General features: G+C 36.9%; 2 protein-coding genes and 1 long non-coding RNA gene across 4 annotated transcripts in view; 2 read left to right on the top strand and 1 right to left on the bottom strand.

Annotated features, from left to right (window-relative positions):
• Positions 1-5: 5 nt before the first annotated feature.
• pmpca (peptidase, mitochondrial processing subunit alpha) lies at positions 6-9,690 on the bottom strand. Its single transcript, XM_079606686.1, has 13 exons — positions 9,536-9,690; positions 8,614-8,816; positions 8,441-8,520; positions 8,262-8,344; positions 8,068-8,162; positions 6,119-6,219; positions 5,766-6,029; positions 4,458-4,550; positions 4,243-4,361; positions 4,073-4,163; positions 3,938-4,000; positions 3,702-3,846; positions 6-1,106 (listed from the first exon to the last, which is right to left on the bottom strand). The coding sequence occupies exons 1-13, from the start codon at positions 9,580-9,582 to the stop codon at positions 937-939; spliced, it is 1,554 nt and encodes a 517-aa protein (XP_079462812.1). The 5' UTR covers positions 9,583-9,690; the 3' UTR covers positions 6-936.
• Positions 9,691-12,226: 2,536 nt separating this feature from the next.
• Positions 12,227-14,029, top strand: LOC306995778. Its single transcript, XR_013796930.1, has 3 exons — positions 12,227-12,456; positions 12,614-12,673; positions 13,050-14,029. It is a non-coding gene; the product is annotated as an uncharacterized lncRNA (long non-coding RNA).
• A 1,057-nt stretch (positions 14,030-15,086) lies between these two features.
• Positions 15,087-27,911, top strand: part of LOC306995585 (hemicentin-1) — a 35,264-nt gene continuing 22,439 nt past the window's right edge. Inside the window, exons 1-6 of one of the 2 annotated variants that reach the window (XM_079607340.1) lie at positions 15,087-15,161; positions 20,879-21,045; positions 26,537-26,800; positions 26,938-27,089; positions 27,405-27,558; positions 27,643-27,832. In XM_079607340.1, the coding sequence (XP_079463466.1) occupies positions 20,946-21,045; positions 26,537-26,800; positions 26,938-27,089; positions 27,405-27,558; positions 27,643-27,832 (860 nt within the window). In that variant the 5' untranslated portion in view covers positions 15,087-15,161; positions 20,879-20,945. Of the gene's footprint in view, positions 15,162-20,717; positions 20,740-20,878; positions 21,046-26,536; positions 26,801-26,937; positions 27,090-27,404; positions 27,559-27,642; positions 27,833-27,911 lie in introns of those variants that run through there. The other variant, XM_079607341.1, reaches the window with a different exon arrangement.

Raw genomic sequence — 27,911 nt, forward strand, 5'->3', positions numbered from 1 at the left:
AAAAAAATAGAAAAGATCACACTTTATTTTTTTTCCCAAGGGATGTCAGATTCATCCATTGGCATCACAATGAGCAGCAATGGAAAAATATAACCGTAAACTGAAGAAGTGCAAGAGAATAAATATGTTATTTTAGGGCAAACCAACATAAAGGGACAATGACGATAATTGGGTTGGGGGTCATGTTAACAGTGATTTCGCAAGAGCAGTAGGGCTTATATACACTTTAGTTAATTCGTTGATGGGTCTCTGTCTGTCTTTTTGATTAAATATTTGAATATCTAACACTAACTAAAAGAAGAGCTTTGTGAAAAGAAAATGCGAAGTAATGTGAGGAATATCTTTCTGGTTTGCCCAGTTTTGCACAGAAGAGTACAGCCTATCTACAGCAATGCAGACATGTGAACAAATGGCATGGGACAGTCCACTTGTTGAGCCAAATAGGAAGGAAATATGAAAAATGGGCACATTCACTTTAAACACGTGGTAGGTTCAAACAAAATCATGCAAAAAATCAATGTGGGTGTGGAATTGAACAGCCATCAAATCAGCATTTAAAATTTAAAGGGATTCTCCACACAAAACGGAAAATGCTGTCATTTACTCACTCTCATGTCATTGAAAACCTGTTAGACCCTCTTCTTGCGTAACAGAAAATGTGATATTTTGAAAAATGTTGGGAACCAAACATAAGACATTAATCTTCTTTTATGTTCCACAGAGGAAAGTCTACAGTTTTGGAATGACATGAAAGTGAATAAATGACAGAAGTTTAGTTCAGTAAATGCTGAACTATCTCTTTAAAGTCACCTTTTAATCACTATATAGATGAAATGCAACCACAGACAGTCCTTCTAAGCATTGCACTTCAATTCCAGTCAAGAATAATATTTGTTAGGTCAGTGCTGCTATTCGTCTCTAGATGGTGTCGGTCCCCTATCGGAACAGGCGGTATATGCGAGGCAGACGTCCATCTTTACTCGAGAGAGCGGCTTGGATGTCCTCGTACGAGGGCAGCTCTGTCAGATCTCCCAGCGCAGCTACCGCAGGCTTACTCCGCAGCATTTTCGCTGTAACTCTCTTGATGTCATTGGCCGTAACATTACCTAAAACAAAGAAATTGTTAATTTATTAATTTTTTCCCACAGAGATGTCTCAAGTCAATAGTTTGATACTGATATTACACATTTAAGCCAAGAAAGCACACTACCCTTCAAAAGTTTATTTTTAATTTTTAAATAAGTCACTTGTGATTACTAAGTCGGAATTTATTTGATAAAAATATTACAAAACAGTAATATTGAGAAATATAATAATTTAAATAACCATTTAAAATGTAATTTATTCCTGTGATGGCAAAGCTGACTTTTCAGCATCATTACTCCAGTCTTCAGGGTCACGTGATCCTTCAGAAATCATTCTAATATGCTGATTTGGTGCTGAAGAAACATTTCTTATTATTTCACAAATGCTGTTCTTTTGAATTTCTTTCCATTCATTTGAAATGGAAATCTTTTGACACATTATAGATGTCTTTACCGTTACTTTTAATCAATTCACTGCATCCTTGCTGAATTTCTTTAAAAATAATAAAAAATTCACTGACCCCAAACTTTTGAAAGGTAGTTTAAGTATTAAACATAAATGTACAAGCTAAATTAAACCTACACTGTGTAGGAATTACTCCCATCTAGCGGTGAAATTGTATATGACTAGTGACTACCAACTGAATGTTACTTTCTAGCCCCTCCCATTCTGAGGCAGGGTATCTGCACATTTTTTAAAGTCAAATTTAAGGCTTTTTAAGACCTTTTTAAGACCTGAAGAAATCAAAATTAATACCTTACATTAGGGGTTTGCAATATTAACAAAAATATATCTCGATATTTTCAAAGTTTTGTTGATAATAATTAGATGATATTTTACTGATTTTGTACTGGTACCATGGCTGGTTTAGGGCTGTTGTTGACAGCAGACTCACATAGATATTTATATTTAACATATTCTATCTATGCAGTGGTCAGTTCACAGTAGTGACTGAAATAAAAAAAAATATTAAGGGGCAATATTTGCCACCTTAAATTGATTTCCAGGGGCATTTTCACCTAAATATGGAAATTATTTATTTTAGAGGTTTCTTTTAGTAGGTTTAGAGGTTTAATTATTTAGAGGTATGCATCACCTTTTATGTCAAATTCTAACATTCAAATTAAATTCTATTAGAATAAGACCGTACCACTGTCAAATTAAATAATTAAATTAAAATCCATCCTTGCAGTGCAGAGGTGACACAGAAGCGGCATCCGAACTGGCATTACTATATTTACACTTAATTTGCAATTGCATAAATAAAGCTATTCAATATTTAAATATGAAATTATTTATAATTTTAACATTTTAATTAAAGGGTACTTTAAATATGCAACTAAACCCGCCAGTAGGTGGCAGTAAGTCACTGTCTTAATAAGCGAGTTGTTGGAGTTTTATTCAAACGATTTGTTCAAACGGCCGATTCATTCATTGAATCAAATGATTCGTTCAAAACGCGGATTTCAGTTTTTTTAAAAAGAATCGCTGTCTGTTGGACTACAGTTTCATTATGAAATTCTCGTCGACGAAATAAAGGGGGAAACAAACAATATTGCCAATATAAAAAGTAACACACAATGTTAACTTTATTGTTAATTTAACTGTTGTATAAAATAAATAGCACATTTGCAATTGAGCACAGGAAAACGTCACTCTTGCTCGTGATATTCTAATATAACAACATAATATGATATAAATATAATAAGACAAAAACTCATTTGGGGACATACCTATAACTACACTGACACATCACGCAGTGAAAGCAAGCATGAGAGACAAACGCGATGTCAGCTCGAACTCGCGGTGCCTCGTACGTAACGTTAGTTAAAACAATGATTACAATATCATCATAGTTCATAGACAATCCTAAGCACAAAGAATGAACTTACTATTGAACTGACATTTACTCGTTCTCTTATCCTCTCCTCTCTCGCGTGCAGGAGACAGACGCAGGCTAATACGCTGCCGTAAATGACGCGAATTGTCACGTGAACAAGCAAATCCACAAAGATAGAATAATAAAAATAATACGTACGCTAATTAGATAGTTTTCATTTGGAAAGCATTTAGATACGTCGTCAAAGTGTCATCTAAAATTTAAGACCTTTCATAGGTAAAAAAATAAGACTTTTCATAAGTAAAAATAAGACTTTAAGACTTTTTAAGGCCTTAACTTTTAAATATCGAATTTAAGACCTTTTAATACTTCTTAAGGATCCGCGGGGACCCTGTGAGGGCGTTTTAACTCCTACGGTGGCCGTATTATTTCAAATCTGCTGGCAGTCGCAAGTAATCTCCCCCCTTGCATTCGTCACGGTGCCACGGAGTGTAAAAACGCGAAAGGCGAAGCTTGAATTTCCAGGTATGTCCCTCTTTGGCTAATGTATTTTCAAGATGGAGGCGCAACATGGCTTCCGCCATTCGAGCAGCTCACCCGTATGTATTATAAATGGCAGATTTACGCTTACGAGAATACTTGATTAGTTGGTAGAAGTAATTATACATTAATGAGCACATATCATTTTGAAAGAACTAAGTGTTTTTTGCTAAGAATCAACTTAAAAAATTACACAGTGTAGCTTTAAGAATTCATACTCTGTATCAACACTTACTGATGAGCTCACACAGCTCATGCGGCAGCTTCCTCTTGCCTGTCGCGAGTACTTGTCGACCTACGTCTTCAAAGACGACGGGTCGAGACTCCAGGTTCATCATGAGCATGGATTTCAGTTGCGTCTTGGCTCTCTCTAGCTCCATCTGCACAAGTGAGTGATTTACAACAATGCAACAAAAAAAATGCAACAAATTCAGAATGAGAAACAATTAACAAAGGAAAACAAAGTCTTACTTCTCCTGCTGTCCCAGTCATCTGAATAAACTCCCTTGTAATGATCTCCACCATTTCTCGCACCTAAAAAGAGGATTAGTTTAAAAAATGTGGTGTACTGTAGTAATATTTATCACGTAATCCTAACTACAGTACCTGTCTAGGGTCTGCACTTGCATGGATACACAGAAGACCACTATCTTCATAGCTGTGGTGGTACGAAGTAGCATTGTACATCCAGTGATGCCTGTCCAAACGACAACAGATTGCTAAAAACGGTTCACCATATAACAGCAGTTTCAGAGCATAAAGAGATGATGCCACACCTGTTGAGCACATTAAGGTAGAGACGGGTGAACATGCCTTTTCCTGGCCCTCCAGCAGAGAAGGACCCTCCGCCTCCCATCATCATATTAAGGACCGCAAAGGGGATGAAGTCATCCTCCTATCAGTCAGTCACAAAAAAAAGACTTATATAAGCACACAACCAATTTCAGCAAGTGTGAAATTTAACTGATTTGATTTAATATGTGTAACAAACCAAAAAGGAGCAGCTCTCCAGCCCAATCATGATGTGCGTTAGTTCAGGAATGGGTGTGGGGCCCAAACTCACATCGGACATGTCCTTCTCCATCTGATACGAGACAAAAAGATTAGCTTAAGTCATTCGGGAATCTTTAAAATTCTGCTGCTCTTTGGGCCTTGACACACCATGCCGACGGTCAGCAATGGGTTCGTTTTTGTGGTTTCAGCATGTTAGCATCTCCGTCAGTAAGACTGCTCTGATTGGCTGTTCGGGTTAGCGAACAGTGAGTGTCAGTGCATGAGGATAAAAGTAAACAGAGCACACAGCACAGAGTCTGTTCTAATTTTATAGCATCTTACCTGAGCATTCAACATGCAGACACTTTCATAATAACATGAGCCGCCTGGAATGAAGAAGTGATCAGCATGACTAATATTCAAAATGGTAAGCACTGATTTGTTTACAGTTTGTATATATGCAGTCCTAGTTTCGGTTTCCCTATTTGAATGACATATACACTTATTTCCTTGCACAGAGGCGCAGAACGCACATGCTAGTTGGCAGTCGCCTGTAGTTCGTTCGGTGTCTTCAGCTGCAGCTTTTAGGCACAGAAGCAGGCATGCGGGTTGACACCGTGTCCTAACTACACGCGATACGATAAAATTCCAGCGACAGCAAAAGTGTCGGTCCACACTAGACGCGACGCGACTGTGAGACGCCACACGTCAATCAAAAATCACAGTCATTCAGAACAGCATGTGGGCGGAGTCTCTCTGTGAAAGCGCACTGCTGGCCCGCACTCGCATTGGAAATGGGTAAGGACATAATCAAATCAAGAAATAACATTATTAAAAATCAAAACATTAACAAAATATACTCATTGACTAATTTTGTTATGAAGTACATTTGTATGTTTGCATAGAATTCAGTTTGAACGCTATATTATATGCTTTCAAAATCTGAGGTAAATTATCCATTATCGCTTGTGGCACAGTGACCTATTTTTAACTAAAAATAAATAATGTGTACTCATAACCAGTGTAATTTCTTCATATGACAATCAGTTTATTTAATGAGATCTCTGTGGGCGGATCTGTCAGCCGCGACGTCGCAGAAATAGGAACCGTTTCTAAATTAGAAACTTCGCGTGTCGCCGTCGCATCTGGTTAGGACAAAAACTCTGATTAACATGGAAAAGATACCTTTTATCGCGTGTCGCGGCGCGTGTAGTTAGGACACGGTGTGACAAAACAATCGGATTTTCTTCTCTGTTAGTTCTTTGACGTCGGCTAGGTGTGTCACAGCCTTTAAAAAGGTGCTCACCTTAACAATGCCGCCGGTGTATTGTGCTACAGACAGGTCGACTTTGGCAGGTGTGCTCACGCCCCATACAGGTTTAACATTTAGGAGATACTTCCTGGCACACTGAACAAGCTGCTCATGTTCAATCCCAACCCCGGCCAGCACCATGCGCTCCGGGCAGTAATAGCTCTGCAGGTACTTATGAAGCAGCCTCTTGTCGATCTTCTCAACGTTGTTGGCAGGGCAGAAGCGAGGCAGGCCCACGGTGTTGCCCCTGTATGCAGCCTAAAGATTGAAGAGACAATAAAATAAGACTTACAAACTCAATTCAATGATCTACAGCAAGGCATTGATATTTGTAGAAGTGGTCATACTGCATGAATCATTTCTGTTAGTAAAGGCTCCGGGTCAGGTCTCATGTTCAGATCCTCCAACTCAAACCGAACAGCCATTCTGGTCATCTCAATCTCCTCATCTGAAGAAAATACCATAAAGTTACATTACCAGTCAAAAGTTTGGAATAATTAAGATTTTTTAAAGAAGCCCCTTATGCTCACAAAAGCTTCTTTTTTTTTTTTTTACTTTAAAAGAACGTGTCTATTTTTAATATATTTTAAGATGTAATTTATTCCTGTGATGGCACAGCTAAATTAGTGTTCAGTGTCACATGATGAATGAAAGTGATATGTGAAGGCCAACCCATGTGTGTGTAACCCATAATTTGCATTTAACCCATCCAAATAAGTCCACACACATTAGGAGTAGTGGACGTAAACACACACACACACACACACACGGAGCACGGTGCAGTGGGCAGCCATTTTTGCTGTGGCACCCAGGGAGTGATTGGGGGTTAGTGCCTTGCTCAAGGGCACCTCAGTCATTTCCTGCCAGGATTAAGGAATGAAACCTGCAACCTTCAGGTCACCAGTCTGACTCTCTCACCATTAGGCCATGACTATCCTTTAGAAATCATTCTAATATGCTGATTTGGTGCAGTTATCAATTATCATTGATGCTCAATTTTTTTGAGTTATTAATGTTGAAAAAAGTTGTGCTGCTTCATACTTTTGTGGAAACCGTGATAACATTTTTTTTAAGGATTCAGGATGAATTTTTTCAGAAACTATTCAGAAAATAGATTTATTTTTGTAACACTACAATAATAATAGTCCCCCTATTATGTTATTTTAAAGGTTCCTAATTTTGTTTCAGAGGTCTCTTACAACAGGTTTACATGCATCAAAGGTAAAAAAAAGAAACTTTCATTTTCTCATAATATACATTGCACATGTATCAAATGACTCGTCCGAAGATTCAGTCTCTCTAAACCCCTCCTTTCAAAGAGCCTACTCTGCTCTGATTGGTCAGACAGTGCAGTCTGTTGTGATTGGTCAACCACTTACAGCGCATGTCAGAAACTAAATGTCTATTACCATTACTGAACTTCAGCTCCGGACAGTGTTGCCAGATTGGGTGGTTTTGAATTTGATTGTGCGGGTACAAATTGGTTTGGGTAGGTGGACAAAATTTGAGCTGGTTTGGGGTCAGTTCAGCAGCTGTATATTCAAGATTGCTATGCCAAAGTAGCATACATGTACAGAAAGTTGTATCTACAGTAAAGAGTGGCCCAACTCTTAAAACGTGGATTACATCTGTGATGAGCAATGACTCGAAGGCTCTTTATAAATGCATAACTTAATTGAAATCGAATATGGGACCACTGTGTCCATCGCCATGTGCGCACTGGCCAATTTTCAAACCGTCCAAACTGCACTCTACGTATCCCTGGCAGCTGCTGAAAAGAGGTTTGGATTCACGATTAAACAGTTTTGACTGATAAGTTTTGCATTATGTTCAAGAAATCTTCAAGAAAGACGTATTGATTCTGTTTGAAGTAAAAGCGCAACACAAATGATGTTTGAAACCAGTCCACGCATTATGCAAATTTGTCAGCATGTAGGTTACAGAAGTGAGACTGGAATTGCTGACGACTCGTTTCTGCAGTTCAGAATCTCTTCTTTTTTTTGGGAGACATTATTTATTGTGCACTTTGAGCTTTAACACTTTGCAGACCTTTTACATTCACAAGCGGCTATATTACACAATGCATAAAAGGTATTATCTGAAAAAGCATAATAGGGGCACTTTAATGTGTAATAATATTTTACGATTTACAGTTTTTACTGTATTTTTTATCAAATAACTGCAGCCATGGTGAGCAATAAGTGGCAAAAAATGGCTTTTTGACTGGTAAAGTCTCTTTAACCCTTTCAAAGATTTAAATTCAATCCTTCAGAAATGGTTGTTTTCAGATGCTCACCTAATAAACAGGGCTGTAGAACTGCATCTGACAAGAGGTTCACCACAGTTTCCAGACCCTTCACTTCAGCTGAAACCGCATACATTGTTGTGTCTCTGTAAATGACAGAAATAAATAAAGCATGAGGTAAACAAAAGAATCAAAACAGAATTGAATAATTCACTTTGGACTAAAATAAAAAAGAAATACAAGACCTGGATGTTTGGCAATCACATATGCCTCCATGTTTCTCAAGTGTTAGGAGAATTTCATCTTTACTTCCAAACTGGGCTGTAGACTTACAGTAAAGAAGAATGAGTTGGTTTGTGCACTAACAATCAAAACAGCATCAAAGCTATTTAGTAGTCCAACTCATAACCATTGGCAGACTTACAGAAAAGGATAGCTTTTCCAAAAAGTGTGCAATTCCACTGGGATATTTTGCTTCATGACGCGAGCCTGAGTTTACTAAAACTAAAAACAAACAGGTCAAATAAAACACTTGGTATCTGGTTCAGCTCATTCGAATCAAACAACATCAGAGTATCTGCTACACATTTTACTTACTTCCAACAGTACAGAATTGACCAAATTTGTTCTGCGATGCAACTTTGAGTCCGTTTTCTAAGGTGGTTATTTTAGTCTCGTGTTTCTCATGGCCGTCCACAGAAGCGAACACAGGTTTGGGAATCCCGGGCAGCGGTGTGGACAGGGACACATTGGGATACGCACTGCCATTGCTGTAAGGTCTACATACTGCGATGCCATACCTGCAGTACACAGACACTTAGCAATAATCATATACTTCAGATGACCAACACCTATGAAGAGACATCGCCAAATCCTGCGAAGACTGAATCCAAACTCTGAATCAACATGCACCAATGCTACATTTTTCAAAATGTCATAATCATTTGTTAACAAACAAGTATTCATTACTTCAATGAGCTCATTGTTTCTGCACTAAATCATTACATTGTTTAAATTAATACATTTTTAATCATTGATAACTGATTTTATATGTACATTTCTGAAATACACAACTTAGACAGTTACCTCTGATAACAGATGACTCTAAATTGTATTATGGACTTTGTGAAAAGCGCTATACAAATAAACGTGAATTTAATTAAATTGAATATAACTTACTGACTGTAATAATTATTTTGCTTTTACAGGTATCTCAACATTTGACAACTAAGACAGTTAAATCATGAGCAAAAAATAATAATAGCAACAACTCCACACTGGCTATTGTAGGCTAATATTTGCTGTCAATTCAGTTTAATTACCGAAGCGCAAGGGAAAGCACGCGAGATTTCGAAGTTTATCACATGTACATTACCGCTATAACGATTTTATAAAGTAGAGAGAATACCTAATATATATATTTTTTTTTTTATAAAGTCAGAACAAACACGTGGCTACGGGTCTATACATACGACATACTTCATGACAGTGCGTTAATAACTAATACATTAGACCAAACCTCTGCGCTCGGCTCCAGCCCCTCAATCTGGACATGTGAGCAGCCATGTTGGATTCTATTTGACCATGAACCTTACCCGGAAATGATTATTAAACACTTCCTACTCTACTTTCTGAGAACTGTTGCTGGTTGCTAGGTTGCTACGATCTTCCCAAGAAAAATTGTTAAAAAACGTTATCTAAATGCTGCCCACGAAATAAAAATAAAATAAATAAACAAACAAATAAATAAATAAAAGGCTGCCCAAATAACGCCATATGTAAACCTTCAGGACAAATTTAAAAACAAAGTATATTTACATTGGCACACCTAGCACACTTGTTGTAATTTTATAAAATGCATTAATTGTATACATCTGTTGACCTAATAAACAGATATACATTTAATGATTACCTTTCTTATGAATCATTATGTGATTCATAATATTTACTGTTATATTTAGCTGAAAACCCATTCACCTTTTAACTGTCAACCCCCTTTTTGAGAAGACATGAAAATGTCCAAATATGTATGGTAATTGAATAATTCTTTGGAATATAGTATAGACCTAAGTTTGGTCTTAAAAAAGACTCAGCAGATTAGTGAAAGATATGGAAGTTTAAATTGACTCTAAATCAAATGTAGGCTACTGTAGCCTACTAAATATTTATCTTAATATATTTTACAAACTAAATTTTACTTTAAAAATGCTATAAAATCAAAGCCAACCAAGTTGTGTTCCAAATATTAAGTTAATATCACAAAAATTAAAGTTACTATGAGATTTTGTTAAAGCGCTGTATCAAAAATATCCACCGGGTGTCACCCACATTCCTTTGTATTTTTTATGCATTCTCTTGTAACAAATTTATAATTTTCTGTCCAAATATCACTTTTCACAAAATATGTAACCTGTGACTCAGACCTTCACGATGATAGTGTGTCAAGATTAGACAAAGTTTTGATTATAAAGTAGTATTTTGTAATATGAAACCTGACACCGCCCACTAGGGGAGGTAGCCCTTTAAAAGAATTTGGAGTGCAGTTTACAACGTCCAATTTCAAAATGGTTTTCACAGGATGAATTTTGAGTACGTACGTATAAGCTTTCTAATGATATAGCTACCTAATTAATGATGATTACTCAATATGTGGTATGAAAAAAGGCGACAAATAAAAAGATCGCCAAGCGTCCAGCTAGCGGGACGGTGACAATTAACCCTAAAACAGGCAACGTGACTCACGAGTCACATAACGTTAGTTTTTATTGTCTTTTTTGGGGCATAAGAACGATTTTTTTCATCAAATCCTTTTATTTTATTTTTATCAAATCCTTTTAGTATTTATGACAGCCTGGTCTGTCTTTCATATGCTGGTCACATGATTAGGTTCAAGTTTTTTTGTGATCAATTAGCCTGACCTAAATCCAACATGGCTGCCAGTGGTGCAGAACATTCAGATTTTGGGATAAGTAAACATATATTAAACTTAACTTTCTTCTGAAAAAAAAAATGAAGAAGAATACTGCTAACATTAATTGTGAACATTGTCTTAAGGTGCTGAAGAAGAAAATTAAGTAATATGTTGTTATTTAGCACGTTTTGAAATGTATGTGACTCCTGAGTCACGTTGCCTGTTAGGGTAACGTTATAAAAAGGGATTAGGTAACCCTAATGTTGACCATTCTTTGTATTTTGAGTTCAAATATTTACAAATTATAAAATGTACAGGTTAAACTGATATTAGTATGTCTAGGTTACTATACCTTAGTATTTTTACTAGATTTTTTTGCAGCAAAAAAAACAACAATATTCTGTCACCCCCCTTTTGAGAATGGGCGTTAAAATGCACCATTCAGACTTAAATTATTGTAATTCAAGAGTGCTTTAAAACAAGACCAAACTTAGGTCTATATTTCAGCACTTTTTATAAATTACAGTATGAAAAAGTTATGGAAGTTTAAACTTGTCAAATATCAAATATACTGTACTTAATATGTTTTCTTTTCTATAAAATATGTATATTTTTTACTATAAAATTACTATAAAATCAAAGCCATATATCTAACCAAGTTGTGTTCCAAATTTGAAGTTGATTTCACAATAATTTAAGTTCACATGAGATTTTGTTTTGGCATAATACCAAAAATAGCCACCGGGTAATATACATTCCATTGAATTTAATTGTATGCATTCTGCCATAACAAATTAATAAATTTCTGTCCAAATATAATTTATTTGCTTATCATTTTCTACTCTAGCCTGTTTAAGGGTTAAGGGGTTAAATAGCCTTAAACAGATGAATGGTGAGGTCAAAATGTGACAACATGCACCCAAAAAGCATGTGTGCTAAATAAACTGTATGATTTCTCCTGAACAATAAGGTATGTAACCACACAAAAAGTGAAGAATTAAAAATAAATGTATTCCTTGGAATAAATAATTAGGCCCAGTCTTCCTGTATAGGATATTATTCGAGAAAGCTACTAAAGAATGCAATTTTAGATTCATGCATGACTTTAAGTAAACTGCATTACATTGAAAGGCTTTCATACCAGTTTTCTTTCACACTATTAACCTAAAAAGAGCTTTGTATAGAACAGTGTGTCCTTACAGCTTGTATTGAGACCAAAATAAATGGTGCATGAGAATTGGATTGATTTCTAAATGCACGCGTCAGCTCTAAGTGCTTTTTGTCATGCATGTGCGGGCCACACTCAGTTGACTGAAAGAAGTGTGCAACAGCTTAGAGAAGGATGTTTTCAGTGCATCTGGGTCTTATTTTGTTGACCATGTCTTTTATACCACGAATTAACTTTTCATATGAGCTTCAAGATACAATTCACACTCTGAGGGAGGAGAATGCGAACCTACATCACAGACTGAAAAACCTCACGCAGACACTGAGAGAGCTGAGGAAACTGCTTCTGGATCACTCGCATGGTGAGAAGAAGAATGTCTAAGTGTTCATGTCATGAATCGATGACGACCTTTGATAATAAATATGAAAGCATGCATGAGTAGGTGTTTGTATGCAATTTTCTATTTTGTTTAAAGATTTTTTTTCTGCACTTTATTAAAAGAGTTTATGTCCACACAGCATCTACTGTGGATCATGACAGCGACCAGATACATGCATGGAATGAATGGATTAAGAATGGTAAGATGCACCTTTTCAGCACTATTAATCTGAAAAGCTTTCTCACGTTATGTTGCCATGTGTGATGAATTTTATTTGCTGCTGTCAACTGATATGTGAATCAGTGCAGTATAGTTATAATGTGCATTGTTAACATGAATATGGGATTACACACAAGTAACTTAACAGCAGTGTTTGGCTCTACTTTTTTTTTATTCCTTTCAAAAGTAATATTATTATTTTACTTATTACTTTGTTACACTAGTTATATTACTTTTCCGTTAGTAAAACGCATTACTGCCCAACACTTGAGTCCATGCTGTTATAGTCTGTAAATGTTGTATCAAAGACTGGCCCTTAAATGATACAAACTGAGATGTTGTATTATGTTTTTCAGGTCTCAGCACAGAGACTCATCTCATGTTAGAACAAGCTTTCTGCTTGCCACATCTTCATGCCAGTGCGAATTTATATTTCCCACAGGAAGTTCTTCTGCTTCTGTCAGGTCTCATTTGGATTTGGATTCTTCTCATGTAGATATGGATATAATATTCAAATCTCAGGCTAATTTAAATGTGTAAATATTACTGTTAAGGTTTCATTTGTTAACATTAGCAACATGAAGAAAACAACACTTTCATACATCTGAAAATGTTTATTTGTTAACGATAATGATTGCACTGTGAGCGGGAACAAATTTGTTTCATTAATGTTATATGTTAACTAATGCATTACCTAATGTTAACATACTTTAATATCAACATTTTACATTTGGTCAATTTAGGTCACAGAACTTTGAGAAAGAATCAATACTTGATTATTAATACTCATGAAGCTTGGTTATAAAATCATGTATGACAGGGGTGAATAAATGAGATTCATTTGTGAGAAACCTGCTCACACAAACACTTTATCCCCGGTTTCACAGACCAGTCCAAGACTAAAATGCACGTTTGAGCTGTTTTTAACTGAAAGAAACTTATTTTTTGCATTTTGCACAACTTGACATATATTAAAATATGTCAGTGCCGTTGTTTTGTCTCAAGATGAACACCAGTAATGCCTTTTTAAGGCACGTTTATAAAAGTTACTTAAATGCCCTAATTGAACTAAAGCCTAATCCTGGTTTAATCTAAGCCCTGTCTGTGAAACCAGGCCTGTATTGAGCTGAGCGTGTCAGGAATCCAGACACAGCCCACAGCGTTACACTGTGAATAATGACTAAATATACATAACACTTGATTAAGTGATGCTTTTGCTGTCTTCTCATCTTTATTAGCTGATTTGTCAGACATATGCGGATTAAATATCATCCATGACAAATCCTTCTGATTGAAAATGTAAATAAAGAATGAAACCACAGCTTGTGGTCCTGCCAAAAAGATGTTTCCTCTGTTGATTCTGTTTCTGTTCAGCACATGAAGAGGTAGCTTCTCGCTGATAATTACTGTAGCAACATGAAATGATTTAGAGCAGACTTTGTGTGTTTGATGTTCCACACTGCAAATATCACAGTAGCCAACAGAACTGGCCTTTGTTCAGTTAATTAAAATCACCCTCTTGCATAGATTAGAAATCAGGCTATTTGTACTTTAATTTACATCTGATTGTGCTGAATTGATAAAAGAAATGAAGTTGATTTACATTTGCAAAGACTGAAACCCATGGTTGATAAGTTTATATGTATATTCTTAAAATTGCATTTTGTAAAATCAATATTTTTGTTCCTGCTAACTGACCGTTTACATTAAAACTTAAGATCAGATTCACAGATTAATTCACTGAAGTTGAACATGTAAATGTTAATTAAAAGTAAATGTTATGGTCTTTACTGAAACTCAGCCTAAGTACTTCATTTAGTTTTTTCCCTTAATTTTTAACCAGCTCTAATATGAAGTGTAAAAGTATGTTTAAATAAGCCAATTTCTAAGCATATCAGAATATAGTCCGTCCCCCTCCCCCCCCCATTTTGTGTAAAAAACACAAATATAAAACATATGTATGTAACACATCACTGTTTTTAAGTGATTGGTATTTTAAGCAATATATATTTTACGGCTTTAAATATAGCCTATGGTATAATATGATTAAGCATGCCACATGCAACCAAACACACATACAGGTGTGAAATGATTTATGCCAATGTGTACAACAAACGCTATTAGACTTGTGGACACCTTTTATGAATAACCATTATGAGGGAATTGAAACACAATTGTTCTCATTTTTCTCAAACTGCATGTTTTAGTTTTATATTTGTGGCCTCATTCATTTTGCACAGTGTCTGAACACATGCAGAGTGGTGCTTAGTCCTCTCGTATTGTTCCTGGCTGTGGAGGGGTGGTGCTCTGCTCTCCAGGTTACGTGACACAGCCCATCTGTGTGTATGTGTGTCTGCTGCTCCATCATTAGATCAAGCCTGTTGCATTGATGAACCAGAAGACACACATTGGCAAGCATTCACTGACAGAGATGCTGCACTGAGGCTTAACACTTCTGCTCTGCATGGGTAAGTACAGTATTTTTGCAATTGTTAAAGGCAAGGCAATTTATTTATTAAGCACAATTAAAAACAACATTTAGTTGACCAATGCGCTGTACAATTCTTAAACATATATGCAAAAAGCAAACATACAGTATGCACCAATATACAAGACGTCTACTCAACATAAAATTACAGAATTCCAACATATCCCTAAATAGGGTTCGACGGTTTAAACAATTATAGGCCTATATACAGTAGTTCCATTTTTTAAATGTATTTTTAATTTTGTACAATGCTGTGTACAAGCATCATCAATAGTATAGTTTTTAATGATTCAATACATATGAAGCCTCCACTTGGTTCTGTAAATAATTTTTCATGTGGATGTCCAAATATTGTCATGCAAATACATTATACAATCAACATAATTTTGACTGTACAATTAAAATAACTGTTTACAGCTATGAAAAGGATATTTTTGTTTATTTTCAATATCAATGAAAACGGTTAAAATGTTGAAACATTGTGTTCTTTGAAAAATGTACAATATCCTTGGTGAAAGAGATTTACTCTGTCTACCTGGAAAATAAATGGATTCATGGTACTTAAGCTAGAACACGTTAAATATCTGAACTGGCTAGGTTTGTTAAGTGTCACGTTTGACTGCATGTTAGAAATATGGCTAAGTCAAAAGAATTGTCCAGAAAGTTAAGAGAAAATATCATCGCCCTTCACAAACAAGGAACAGGAGGAAACAAAAAGATAAATGTTCCTAGAGACACAGTTGGAAGCATAGTTCACAAGTTCAAAGTTAAAGGAACAGTGGTTACACTACCTGGACAGGCCAGAAAAGTTATAATTGGCTGCAACCAGATTTCTGAAGGTTTCTGAGAAGGCAGGTTCAGATAAACCCTCGAGTGACGGCAAAAGACCTGCAGCAAGACTTGGTGGCAACAGGCACTGAGGTTTCAGCTTGCACAGTATAAGGCGTATACTAAACGCATACCAGAACTCCAAGACGTACACCAATACTGACCCAAAAGCACAAGAAAAGTCGGCTCCAATTTGCTCAAAGATAAAAGATTTTTAAAAAATAAGATACAGAAGATTTGGGATTATGTTCTGTGGGGGGAAACAAAACTGGAACTTTTCGGCCCAATGAATCAGCGTTATGTCTGGAGGAAGAAGAATGAAGCATATGCTGAAAAGAACAATCTTCCTACATTAAGCATGGTGGTGCTCAGTGATGCTCTGGGGCTGCCTTGTATCCTCTGGCACTGGAAACCTGCAGCGTGTGGAAGGCAAGATTAATTCATTGAAGTATTTGGAAATCCTAGGAGAAAACGTCATGCCGTCAGTGAGGAAGCTGAAGCTTGGGCGTCATTGGACCTTCCAACAGGACAAAGATCCCAAGCATACCTCAAATTCCACCATGGTGTCTGGTCATAACAGCAAAAGAGTGTTCTACTAAGTACTAAGGATGCTTGCCATGAAGGGGTTAAATAATTTTGAGACTGGGACACTCTACCCATGGTCCATGGACACCCATGGACTTAACGGACAAACGCACACGGCAGCCATTGTAAGTCCACAAGACCCTGAGTGCATATGAAGTATGCCATTTGTGACAGGGCCAGTCCCAGGATATTGCGTCCTATTTTTCTGTGAATGGCAGCACAGCTGAAAGGTTTGAGCTGCGCCTCTATAGTACAGTCATGAATTTGCATTTCCTTCAGCCTGAGGCATATTCATGGGCCGGCCTGAGGCATTTGGCAAGAATAGTTATAAACTTTTTTTTTTTGGTTATTAAAAAACAAGCAAGCCCAGTCCAAGTGAGAAAAAGTAAGGCAAAGGTAACGTAACACATTACTTTCCATGAAAAGTGACCAATTAACGCAATAATTTACTTTTTAAGGGAGTAACACAATATTGTAACACATTACTTTTAAAAGTCACTATCCCCAACACTGGTTATCAGTTAGTAAGTCTACATTTATAGATCCATTTATATAAATATAAAAACAATATTCTTAAGTTCTCTCTTTACTCTTTCCACCGTACCCATATGTCTAATGCCAGACACATTAAACTCCTTCTTTCGAGTGCTTTGGTTGTATTTGTAAGGGGATCAAATTTTAAATACGTTAATGAATTGCTAAACTGCTTCTTCATTTAATGGGGTGTTGTTCGGCTAAAGAAAACACACCCCCGGCTCCTGGCATTAGATCCCATTAGCTCACCCACCTGCTGTCTATGGCCAATGCCAGATGAGTCATAAGACTGAAGCACTCATTCATGGGATTTCTGTTTGCCTCAGAGTACTCAGCTGCTCTCCCAACATGGTACACTATCATAATAGACTGGACCGTCTAAAATGTGAAATGTAACAATACAATTAATTATTATGTAGTCAGAGAAAGAGGATCTTGATGACATGTAAAGCACAATAAAATAACTCATACAGATGCACAGCACAAAATATTAAGCAATAATAAACATAATACTGGCACACAATTTCTCCCATTTGTTTCTTAATTTTCTAATAAATGAAAAAAATACACTGAGGCATGAAATAGCCTAAAACATGCCCTACACATTTACCTACCATTAGTATTCAAAACAGCAACTCTAAAAATTATTAGATTATCACTAGACATTTTGTTTCACGATTTCTTTTGATTTTCTCTTTAATCATCTGTTTTTGATCAAAGATATTTTTGTACTAGCTCTAAACAACTATATGGAATGGAAAATTATGTTTGAATCTGCTAATCTTAAAGTTCCCCTGTTTTTGGGTAATTTAATTTGGGTAAAATTATTTTGTCCCTTAAAGGGGTGGTAAAATGCCATTTTCACAAGATGTAAAATACATTTCTGATGTCCCCAGAGTGTGTTTGTGTGTGTTTGTGTGTGTGTGTGTGTGTTTAGCACAAAATACCCCACAGATATTTGTATATAGCCTAGCATGTTAAAGTTGTAACTTTTTGAGGGTTTGCAAAAACGCACCGTTTTGTGTCTGGCCCTTTAAATGCAAATGACCTGCTGCAGAGGGCGGGGTTTCAAGAGCTCATGTGTGTCAGCAGCTGCGATTACCTTATGCAGACACACTAAAATGACAGAAACTTTTAGCTGAAAGTTAGTTGAAACGAAGTCAGACAAAGATGGAGAGACTCAAGATGAAGTGACAACATGTAGAATGCAACAGGACGTCTCTGAATGGTTAGTTGATGAATTTATGTAGCTGATGTGGAGTTAACTATCTTCAATTAGGATATTCTGTTATGGTAATCTATAAATCGGTTGTATAGGAACTGTTGTGAGATGCACACAGAGTGACTTTCTATTGCATGTGAAAAGATACATGCTAAAGTTTGAGCTGACTCACAAATGTACTCTTATACAACAACTCTCCCTCTTCTCAACATGGACTGCGTGTTCCTGGGGGCGGGGTTTATGTATATTTTAGGCTTGCTGATGTCACTAACCCCTGAGGAATGTCTTGTAGTCCCTACCAGCCATTTGTTGTAGTCCTTTTCTTTAAAAGCAGATATCTTCCTTTGCTTTGAACTTTGAGCGTTGTAACTTTGCAGATGTTGTTTATGCTCAAACAGCAACATTACACACTGACTAAAGTTAGAAAAGTGAAATCATACTTTACCACTCCTTTAAAACTCGTCTTTGATCACCAAAATATCATATTTAAAAGTTTTTTCCTTGAAAAAAAAAAATTAGTTCATGCCTTAAAATAATGAATGTGACTTACTTTAAAGGGATACTCCACCGTTTTTTCATATTAAACTATGTTATTCCCTTAACTAAGACGAGTTGATACATACCTCTCTCGTCTCATCCCAAGGCGTCATATACTGACGCTTTTGACATATCGTCTACATCCAACGCACATGGCACCCTTTAGCGTCAATATGAGACGCAGATAGATATGGGCCAGAAGGCGCCTCCTAGCGGTCTAACCCTACCCCAGACCTAAACCCAACCATAACCGAACAAAGCTCTGTGCGTGTCATATTGACGCTAAAGGGTGCCATGTGCGTTGGATGTAGACGAAATGTCAAAAGTGTCAGTATATGACGCCCTAGGATGAGAATGCGTTGGTGCACTTAATCGCTCTGGCGCGCCGCGACACTTTGATAGCCCTTAGCTTAGCCCAGTTCATTCAATAGGGGCCAAGCAGAGAAGCTACCAAACACCTCCACGTTTTCCCTATTTAAATACAGTTACTCGAGTAGTTATTTGGAATACCATAGCAAGTGCTTGGGAGCACTTCGACTTGGCGCAGTAATATCTTCACTCGTGAAAAATCCTCTCACCGGCCCCCGCTCCCTCTCCCAGAAGATATTACTGCTCCCAAGCACTTGCTATGGTATTCCGCCATACAATATAGTTATCCAATTTACACGCTTAGCAAAGCGCAACGTTTTGTTTTGCGTCACCGTCCTAGGTCAAATTACACTACTCGAGTAACTGTATTTAAATAGGGAAAACGCGGAGGTGTTTGGTAGCTTCTCTGCTTGGCCCCTATTGAATGAACTGGGCTTGGCTAAGTGCTATCAAAGTGTCGCGGTGCGCCAGAGCGATTAAGTGCACGCACTGAGACGAGAGAGGTATGTATCAACTCGTCTTAGTTAAGGGAATAACATAGTTTAATATGAAAAAACGGTGGAGTATCCCTTTAAAACCTTACCTAATGTAGTATACGCGGTTGTTATATGAATATGCTAATTAGCCCCGCCTCCACGCTTTCACACATTAGTTACAACAAGGTAGTTTGTGACGTCAGAAACACCGGCAATTTCAAACCGCGTTTTTGCTACTGTCTTTGGTAAACTGCAGTTTTCAGGAGAAAATACTCAACAATGGTGTTCTGTTGACATGTATTTGTAGCTACATGGTTTGTCTTAAAGCATATTAAAAACACCACACAGACATATAAACAACATTAAACATTAAAAGCCTGTCCAAACATAAATTGTTATGTACCAGTGTTGGGTATAACGCATTACTTTGGAAGTAATTGCATTAAATACTGTATCGAATATTGAACAATCCTATATCAAAAATATAACTATGGATATCTTCATGGAACACATTCTTACACTGAGGACTCTAATGTCTGTATATGAAATATAATCATATTTACAGCATCATTGCATCACTCATTTCTGCCATGTATTGGCCATATTAGGGAAGCATTAAACCAAGACCGCCCTACATGGACACAGTAGCAATGAAAGCTTATGTGCTCAGGAACAAACCTTTCCTTGCAAGCTTTCTAACTGATCCTCTAAGTACAAAGCGCTTTTGCTCTTTTCATGTTACGATCAGTAAATGGAGGGTTTGCTGCTGTGTGGTGTAAAGTGCTCAGTCTATTGAAGAGAGTAAAGAGGTCTGTAGTATACAAAGGCTGGCTGTGATGATAATAGTGGTAATGAAACACAACCAAAATAGGAATATGCAGAGAGAGAGAGAGAGAGAGAGAGAGAGAGAGAGAGAGAGGTGCTGCTGTGCTGTGTGAGAGTTAGTGATTTGATTTGCACTCGTTCTTTGAAGATACGTTCACACCAATAAATGAGGCACAGCACAAGTATGTATGTTTTGACATTTTTGATATTTAGGCTACTTTATGACTGAAAAAAAATCTGTTAATCTAGTCAATAATGATTATGAAATGCAAGAGTTTTGTTGAATCCTGCATTAGTATGAGAACTTTGTTTGTCTTGCAGTGCATGAATGCATTTGGTCAGATGAGGAATGATGCTATGGACCATTATCTTCGTTTGAAAGGCACAGATGAAGAGGGCTAGCATGTCTCGTCCTGTATGGAGTTCACTTCAGATGCTCCTCCTTCTGTCCTCTTCTGTCAGGATTAATCCGGCTGTGTCTGAATTAGGTGAGTATAACCTGTGTAGTATTTTGGATGCAAGTTAGCTTATGCGATTTTATTGGATTTTTTTCTGCTGAACAGGCCCATAAAAATGCATGCGTGCCATGCAAATCTTTTATACGCTTGCATAATTTGACAAAAGGCTTGCCAAAACATTGTGCTTGCTCCACATGTAGCCTAGCAACCATGGACTTCAAACTACCCCTGCTTCCTCAAAGTGATGCCCATTTGAAATGAGATTAAATGTGGTGAAAGATACACTGAATATCTAGAATACCTGGGTATTACTTTGCAAACACTAAAGCATTATAAAATAATTTATGCTACAGATAACATGATGCATATATTGTGTTTAGTACTATATATCCTAACTAAGACATAAAGTATGGTCCACAAGCCTAAACATTAAAAATACAGGATTAATCATCTAATTTAAACCTGTTTTTTACTCTTTTTTCCCCCACTCATCTTAGTGATTTACTCATCACACTTTTTACTCAGTTTTTTTAGGTTTTCTCTAAATATGTTCAAATGAATTTTATGCATAATTCAAGAAAGCACAAGGCTATAATGTTTTACACTATGAGATACCATTTGTGGCAAAAATTAGTTGACTGCTTTGTGGTTTATACATCTGTCCTTGTTTACAGTTGTCTAGGTCCAATTTATATATTTTTTTTAGTTCAGAAAAATTAGTATTTTGATGTGTATGTTCTCTGTTTATGTCCTCTTTCTCTGTCTCCTTACTGTAGTCTAGTTCTGCCGTCTTTAAAGTCATCCCTACTGTCGTCTTTCTCTGTTGTCCTTACTGTCGTCGTCTTCTGTTGTCCTTGTGGTGCGTGCCCACTGGCGTGGAGCAGAGCAAGCGTTTCCAATTCATGGAAGTTGAGCTTCACGCTTGCGTGGTGCATTGTGGGATTGACAGCGGACAGAAGAAAGCATTGAGAGTGTCAAAAAGTTGGGCAGTTCGACTTTATGCAAATATCAGGAAAAAAATGCAGTCGGCAGGCCAATCGCGGTGAGGTTCAGGTATAGTTACGTCTGTCTTGAGAGTTTAAAAATATGCAGGTTGTGCTGGAGTTTATGCTGGATTTAATGCATTAATCATGTTGTTTACACATTGGACGCTTTGCAGTTGTTATATATACAAAAAATCCTGTTGGATTTAAATGGGCAAATGCTTAAAGGGTTAGTTCACCCAAAAATGAAAATTCAGTCAGTAATTACTCACCCTCATGTTGTTCCAACCATGTAAGTCTTTTGTTCATCTTCGGATCACAAATTAAGATATATTTAACCCGCACATAAAGTATTGACGTCGCATGATAAACTTAATGCAGAGCCACTGTAGTCACTTGGACTATTGTAACGATGTTTTAATAACTATTCTGGGCCGGCGAGTTTGGGTCCCTCTGAAAGCCTATGGAGGAGTGAGACTACATTCAGATTTCATCAAAAATATCTTAATTTGTGGTCCGAAGATGAACGAAAGACTTACATGGTTGGAACAACATGAGGGTGAGTAATTACTGACTGAATTTTCATTTTTGGGTGAACTAACCCTTTAAGAGTCTATGATTGGATCATTATTTGAGTGATTATATTTCTAACATTTTATATGTTTGGCAACAGTCTTCTAGCCCTAATCGATGGAGTGTGTAGCTAGCCTTTTCACTTCTTAAACCATGTAGGAAGACACATCATGGTCATAGACTTAACAGACTACTCTTACATTGTCAATACAAGATCTTTACCAAAAATCAAGCGTAGTGTTAGTTCTGGCAGGTCCACATCTACCTATAGGAATACGACGCCTATCACCGTATACATATATTATCAGCAGCTATCGCGTTTCTCAAGACAAATTACCCTCCTCCATCCCCAGCCCCTCCTCTCGTCAGTCAGTATTTGGCATTCTGATTCCCCTTGAATCAAAATTATCTAATTATGTCGTACTTAAAATCTTGAATTAATGATATCTGCAATACATTCATGTTGGTTCTGTTCTGTTTATCCCAAGGGGGGTTATTGCTGCTCTCCCTGCTCTTATCCATGCTAGTTCTCACCCAGAACGAAACCATACCGCCAATCCAAACTGTATGCTAATTGTCAATCATATATGACGATAGTGGTCCTGACAGAAATGTATGCACACTAACATTTGATGCATCACAACATTTATTTCAATCTAGAGGTGCATCAATTTTTGGTCAAGGTCTTGTATTGACAAAGCAAGAGTCAAGCACTCTCTAAAGCCTACTTCAGCACATCTCAAAGACTTTCAATGAATGTAAGGTCTGGACTCTGAGGTGCCAATTCATGTGTGAAAACGATTCTTCATGCTTCCTCCCAACCATTCTTTCACAATTTGAGCCTTGAGCCTGAGGAATCATGACATTGCCTATGGCAATGATGTGTCTTCCAACATGGTTGTTTAAGAAATGAAAAGCTCCCCTCTCCATCAATTAGGTTTAGAAGAATTGTTACCAAACATTAAACATGTTAGAAACATAATCACTGCAATAACGATCCAATCATAGGGTCTCATTCATGAAACATTCGTAAATATACGAGTAAATATGTGAGTGATTTGCGCGTAAAGAGACCTTCCCGAAAACTCTTCTCCTGATTCACAAATACTTCGTAAACGTCAGATGTGATAGTGAAACGTGTGTGTGTTATGAATTCCAATCAGTCGTAAATGGGACGCGCGTGCACGCTCATTCTCAATTACCATAAATCCCGCCCATTAACTCCGACTGACAACTATGGGCATCATATTATGACACCAAACGAAGGATTTCAACATGTCATCTCAAAAGCGAATGAAAAAGAACAATTTCTCATTATCAGATAATATTTTATTAGGCTATCAGAAGGTCATTCAAAACGCCACATTTTATTTTCAAGCGTATATGGCGTACCAGGTCCTAAAAAAAGGAAGCTTGGCAACACTACAGATGCAGTTAATGGAGTTTCATCTGTAAATCGAACACCCCAGACTCAGAAAAGAAAACGGTTCGACATGAAGCTCGACTGCAAAAAACAAATTAGTTCACTTTGAAAAAATATAGCCCAGCCCTATTGAAAGCAATTAATTATTTGATTAAAGTGTTCCGTTTGCAGATGCTATTACTGGCTCTCATAATAAAAGTAAAAAGAAAAAACAAATGTAATTACTATATATCATATTTTTTCAAAATGCTGTGTAAATATGTACCCGATTAAGGTGAATTAAAATGCAGCCTTATTAATGAGCAAAACGTTCGGATGTTAAACGCACTATTTGCGCGTGGCTGGGAGGAGGTGTAGATTTCTTTCATACCAACTAACATTTGGAAAATACGAACATTTTAATGAATCCGAAAATTTACGCCAGAACCACTTTACACACGATTTACACAAGAATTCGTTCTGCTCGTGTTTCATGAATGAGACCCATAGACTCTTAATAAATTGCCTATATTTAAAACCTTTTTTTTCTCTCTTTTTGGCTGGGCAGCATATGTTAAATATTGCAGTTTGGATGCTTTCATTGTGATTATACTGGCTGGGTTTACAATACATAGCGTATTACTTGGGGCATTCGGTCCAGGTAGAGTAACCATTGTTCCTTTAACTTTGAACTTGCGAACTATGCTTTCAACGGTGTCTCTAGGAACATTTAGTGCATTCGCTATCTTTATGTATCCTGTTCCTTGTTTGTGAAGGATGATAATATTCATAACATGTAGTCAAACCAAACGTGACACTCAACAAACCTAGACAGTTCAGATATTTCATGTGTTCTAGCTCAAGCAAACCTGGTGCAACTAATGAAGCCCTTGGATGATGCGACGGCAGCCAAAGTACAACAGCGCCAGTGCGCTCACCACACACCAGTTATAGTTGGGGAGGAGAGAGAGAGTGATCGAGCCAATTCAGTTAATGGGGATTTTTAGGAGCCCATGATTGGCAAGGGCCAATGTATGGATTTTGGCCAGGACACCAGGGTTACACCCCTACTCTTTGTGAGAAGTGCCATAGGATTTTTAATGACCACAGAGAGTCAGGACCTCGGTTTAACGTCTCATCCGAAGGATGGTGCTTGTTACAGTAAAGACACTGTTACAGTTACATGTTACAGTGATATAATAATAATAATTCATTACATTTATATAGCACTTTTCTCTGCATTCAAAGCGCTTTACTTAGAAGGGGGGATCTCCTCAAAAACCACTAATGGCTGCTGGCCTTTGATTAGTTGCATCAGGTGTGCTTGAGACAACACCCGTTTTGCAGATTTGTGCTGTTGTGAGGGATTCTATTTAGAGGGTTGAATAATTTTGAGACTGTAGAAGTCATTAAAAGTTGCATTTTTAGTTGAATTTGGGGAAACCACTTGAAACATTTGTTGTGTTGAGCTATTTCAATGACTTTTATTTTAATTTGTTTATTGCAAACAGCTTAAGGCTATAAGTAGCTCCTAACTTGCAGATTTAGGTGAAACTCTTAAAAATAATGGGCGCGTCAGTCCTAATTTTAGGACTCCATACATTTTTGCTCTTAAGAGTATTTCACAAAGCATTTTAGTGGTAAATCTAGCTCATAAATCTGCGAAATGTTAGGAGTAGTCAGGAGGACCCTTAGGTCAAAATCACAAACAATCCTAATGGCTGTTGCTGGCGATCTGCCTCATCAATCCACCCAAAGACACTGTAGCCTACACCATTGAGGCAATAGCGATAGCTAGCCTTGGGTGCTGAACCTTTACTTCATAAATGCAATAGATTTTTTGATTTATAGGCTTTATTGCCAAAAATAAATATTTTTATGTTATTTTATGATGGATGGATGAACTTTTTTGATCTTTAAACTGATGGTTGCAATGCACTGCCATTATAAAGCTCGGAAGCGTCAGGGTGTTGATTAATATAACTCCGATTGTATTCGTCTGAAAGAAGAAAGTCATATACACCTAGGGTGGCTTGAGTGGGAGTAAATCATGGGGTAATTTTCATTTTAAAGTGAACTACTCCTTTTAGACTTCTCTCTATTCCTTAGTAAAAGTTGGTCTCAGCAGCTTTGTGAATAGGTTTTAAGAGTAAACTCTTAACTAAAAACTTTTACTACCATTTAGAAGAACTCTTAGTGGTAAGATAAAATGTTTTGTGATTTGCAATGGGAGTTGGATAATTTTGAATACAACTGTATATATATTATATAAAATATATATATATATATAAAAAAAAATGTGTCTGGCAGAAAACATTTAGCATCTAAATTAATAGTTTTTACCCAAATCAAACATATTATTTACTATGATTGAATCAACTATATCAAGGGAGGTAGAAATGGCTTCTCAAGGTAATAACACACGTTTCACACTTAACAATGCTTTTAGAACATATTACGTTTCCTTTAAATCTCAAAAAAATAATTATATTATACTCTCTTTATATTTACATCGTATTTTTATATTAATTTATTTCCTTGCACACTTTTATCTTTTGCTTAGTATTTTCAATCTTACCAGAAGATGGCGTTGGGATTTTAAATAGCTCTCTGATGCTGCACTGCACAGTGTTTGACTCTGGCCTAAAGGCTCCTCCACCAGTGAAATGGGAGAGAGACACTGGTGGTCTGGACAGCAGGATTCATCAAATGGCCAATGGCTCACTTTTCTTTCCACGCTTAAAAGAGGAAGACTTTGGAAACTATTCCTGCAGTGCAAAGAGAGGGAACAAACAGATTCAGACCACTGTCATGATCAGCAAAGCATGTATGTATCTTGCATTAGTATAAAATAATATTAATTATTGAAATGATATAAGAGAGATTATGTTAATGGTTACACACAGGACTTACACACTAAGGTGTACACCACAAATGGTCATAGATTGTAATTTGTGTTTGTAGGCCTGGAAGATGTGTTCTTTCATCCTCAGTCCATGAGAACTGAAGAGGGACATGATGTTTTCCTTCAGTGTGTCTCTGGTGATAGTTCTCCTCCTGCTCAGATTTCATGGTTGAAAAATGGCAGAGTTCTCACCAAAGGAAACCAGATTCAGGTAGCTATAGTAGCCTACTAAAAACATTTAGTACACACTGTTATATAATCAAATAATGGCTGCAATAAAATAACTTGCAATCAATTACAACTAAAGATGGTTTTAGTTGTATTACTTTTTAAAGCTGATAAGCCTTTTATAAAAAGATATATTGTTTGGTAATATTTTTCCTGTTAAGATCTCTAAAAGTCTTGACCAATGAGAACTTGGCAAGTCGAAGAGCGTTGTTGATTGATTAAAACCGTTTGTTGGTGTGGTTTGGATGTAGGGTACTTTTATTCTATTTCTTTGCTAAATACTAAATATTACCACTAGGGACAGTATGGAGGAGGGAGTCAAAGGAAGACTTCAGGCACCTTGCACATGGCTAACATCACCAAAACAGACCAAGGAATATATATATGTATCACCCACAATCCTCTTCTGAACATAAGCAAAGAGAGTCAAGCAGCAACTCTGACAGTCCATGGTAAGACATACAACATTGATATATTTTGCATTATACAAATCTAGCTTTCTTATTACTTAGTGTCTTTGTTTTTTTATTGCACAGGTGTCAGTGTAGATTTAAAGATCATTGAGGGCCCACAAAATGTCACTGAACCTGTTGAAAAGGAAGCGGCACTCCACTGCTTTGTTGAAGGCTTCCCCATTCCCACAGTGCAGTGGTTTAAGGATGGACGTCCATTACCCAATTCTTCTAGATGGGATCTGCAGAAGGACGGACAACTGCTGATTTTCAAGTGAGATATTTCTACGGCAGATTATGAATCTGAAGTGTGAAATTAAAACAACATATATACATTTCTTCAAGAATAAAGA

The sequence above is a fragment of the Phoxinus phoxinus genome (genome assembly GCF_949152265.1).
Source record: "Phoxinus phoxinus genome assembly, chromosome: 3".
NCBI classification, from domain to species: Eukaryota; Metazoa; Chordata; class Actinopteri; order Cypriniformes; family Leuciscidae; genus Phoxinus; species Phoxinus phoxinus.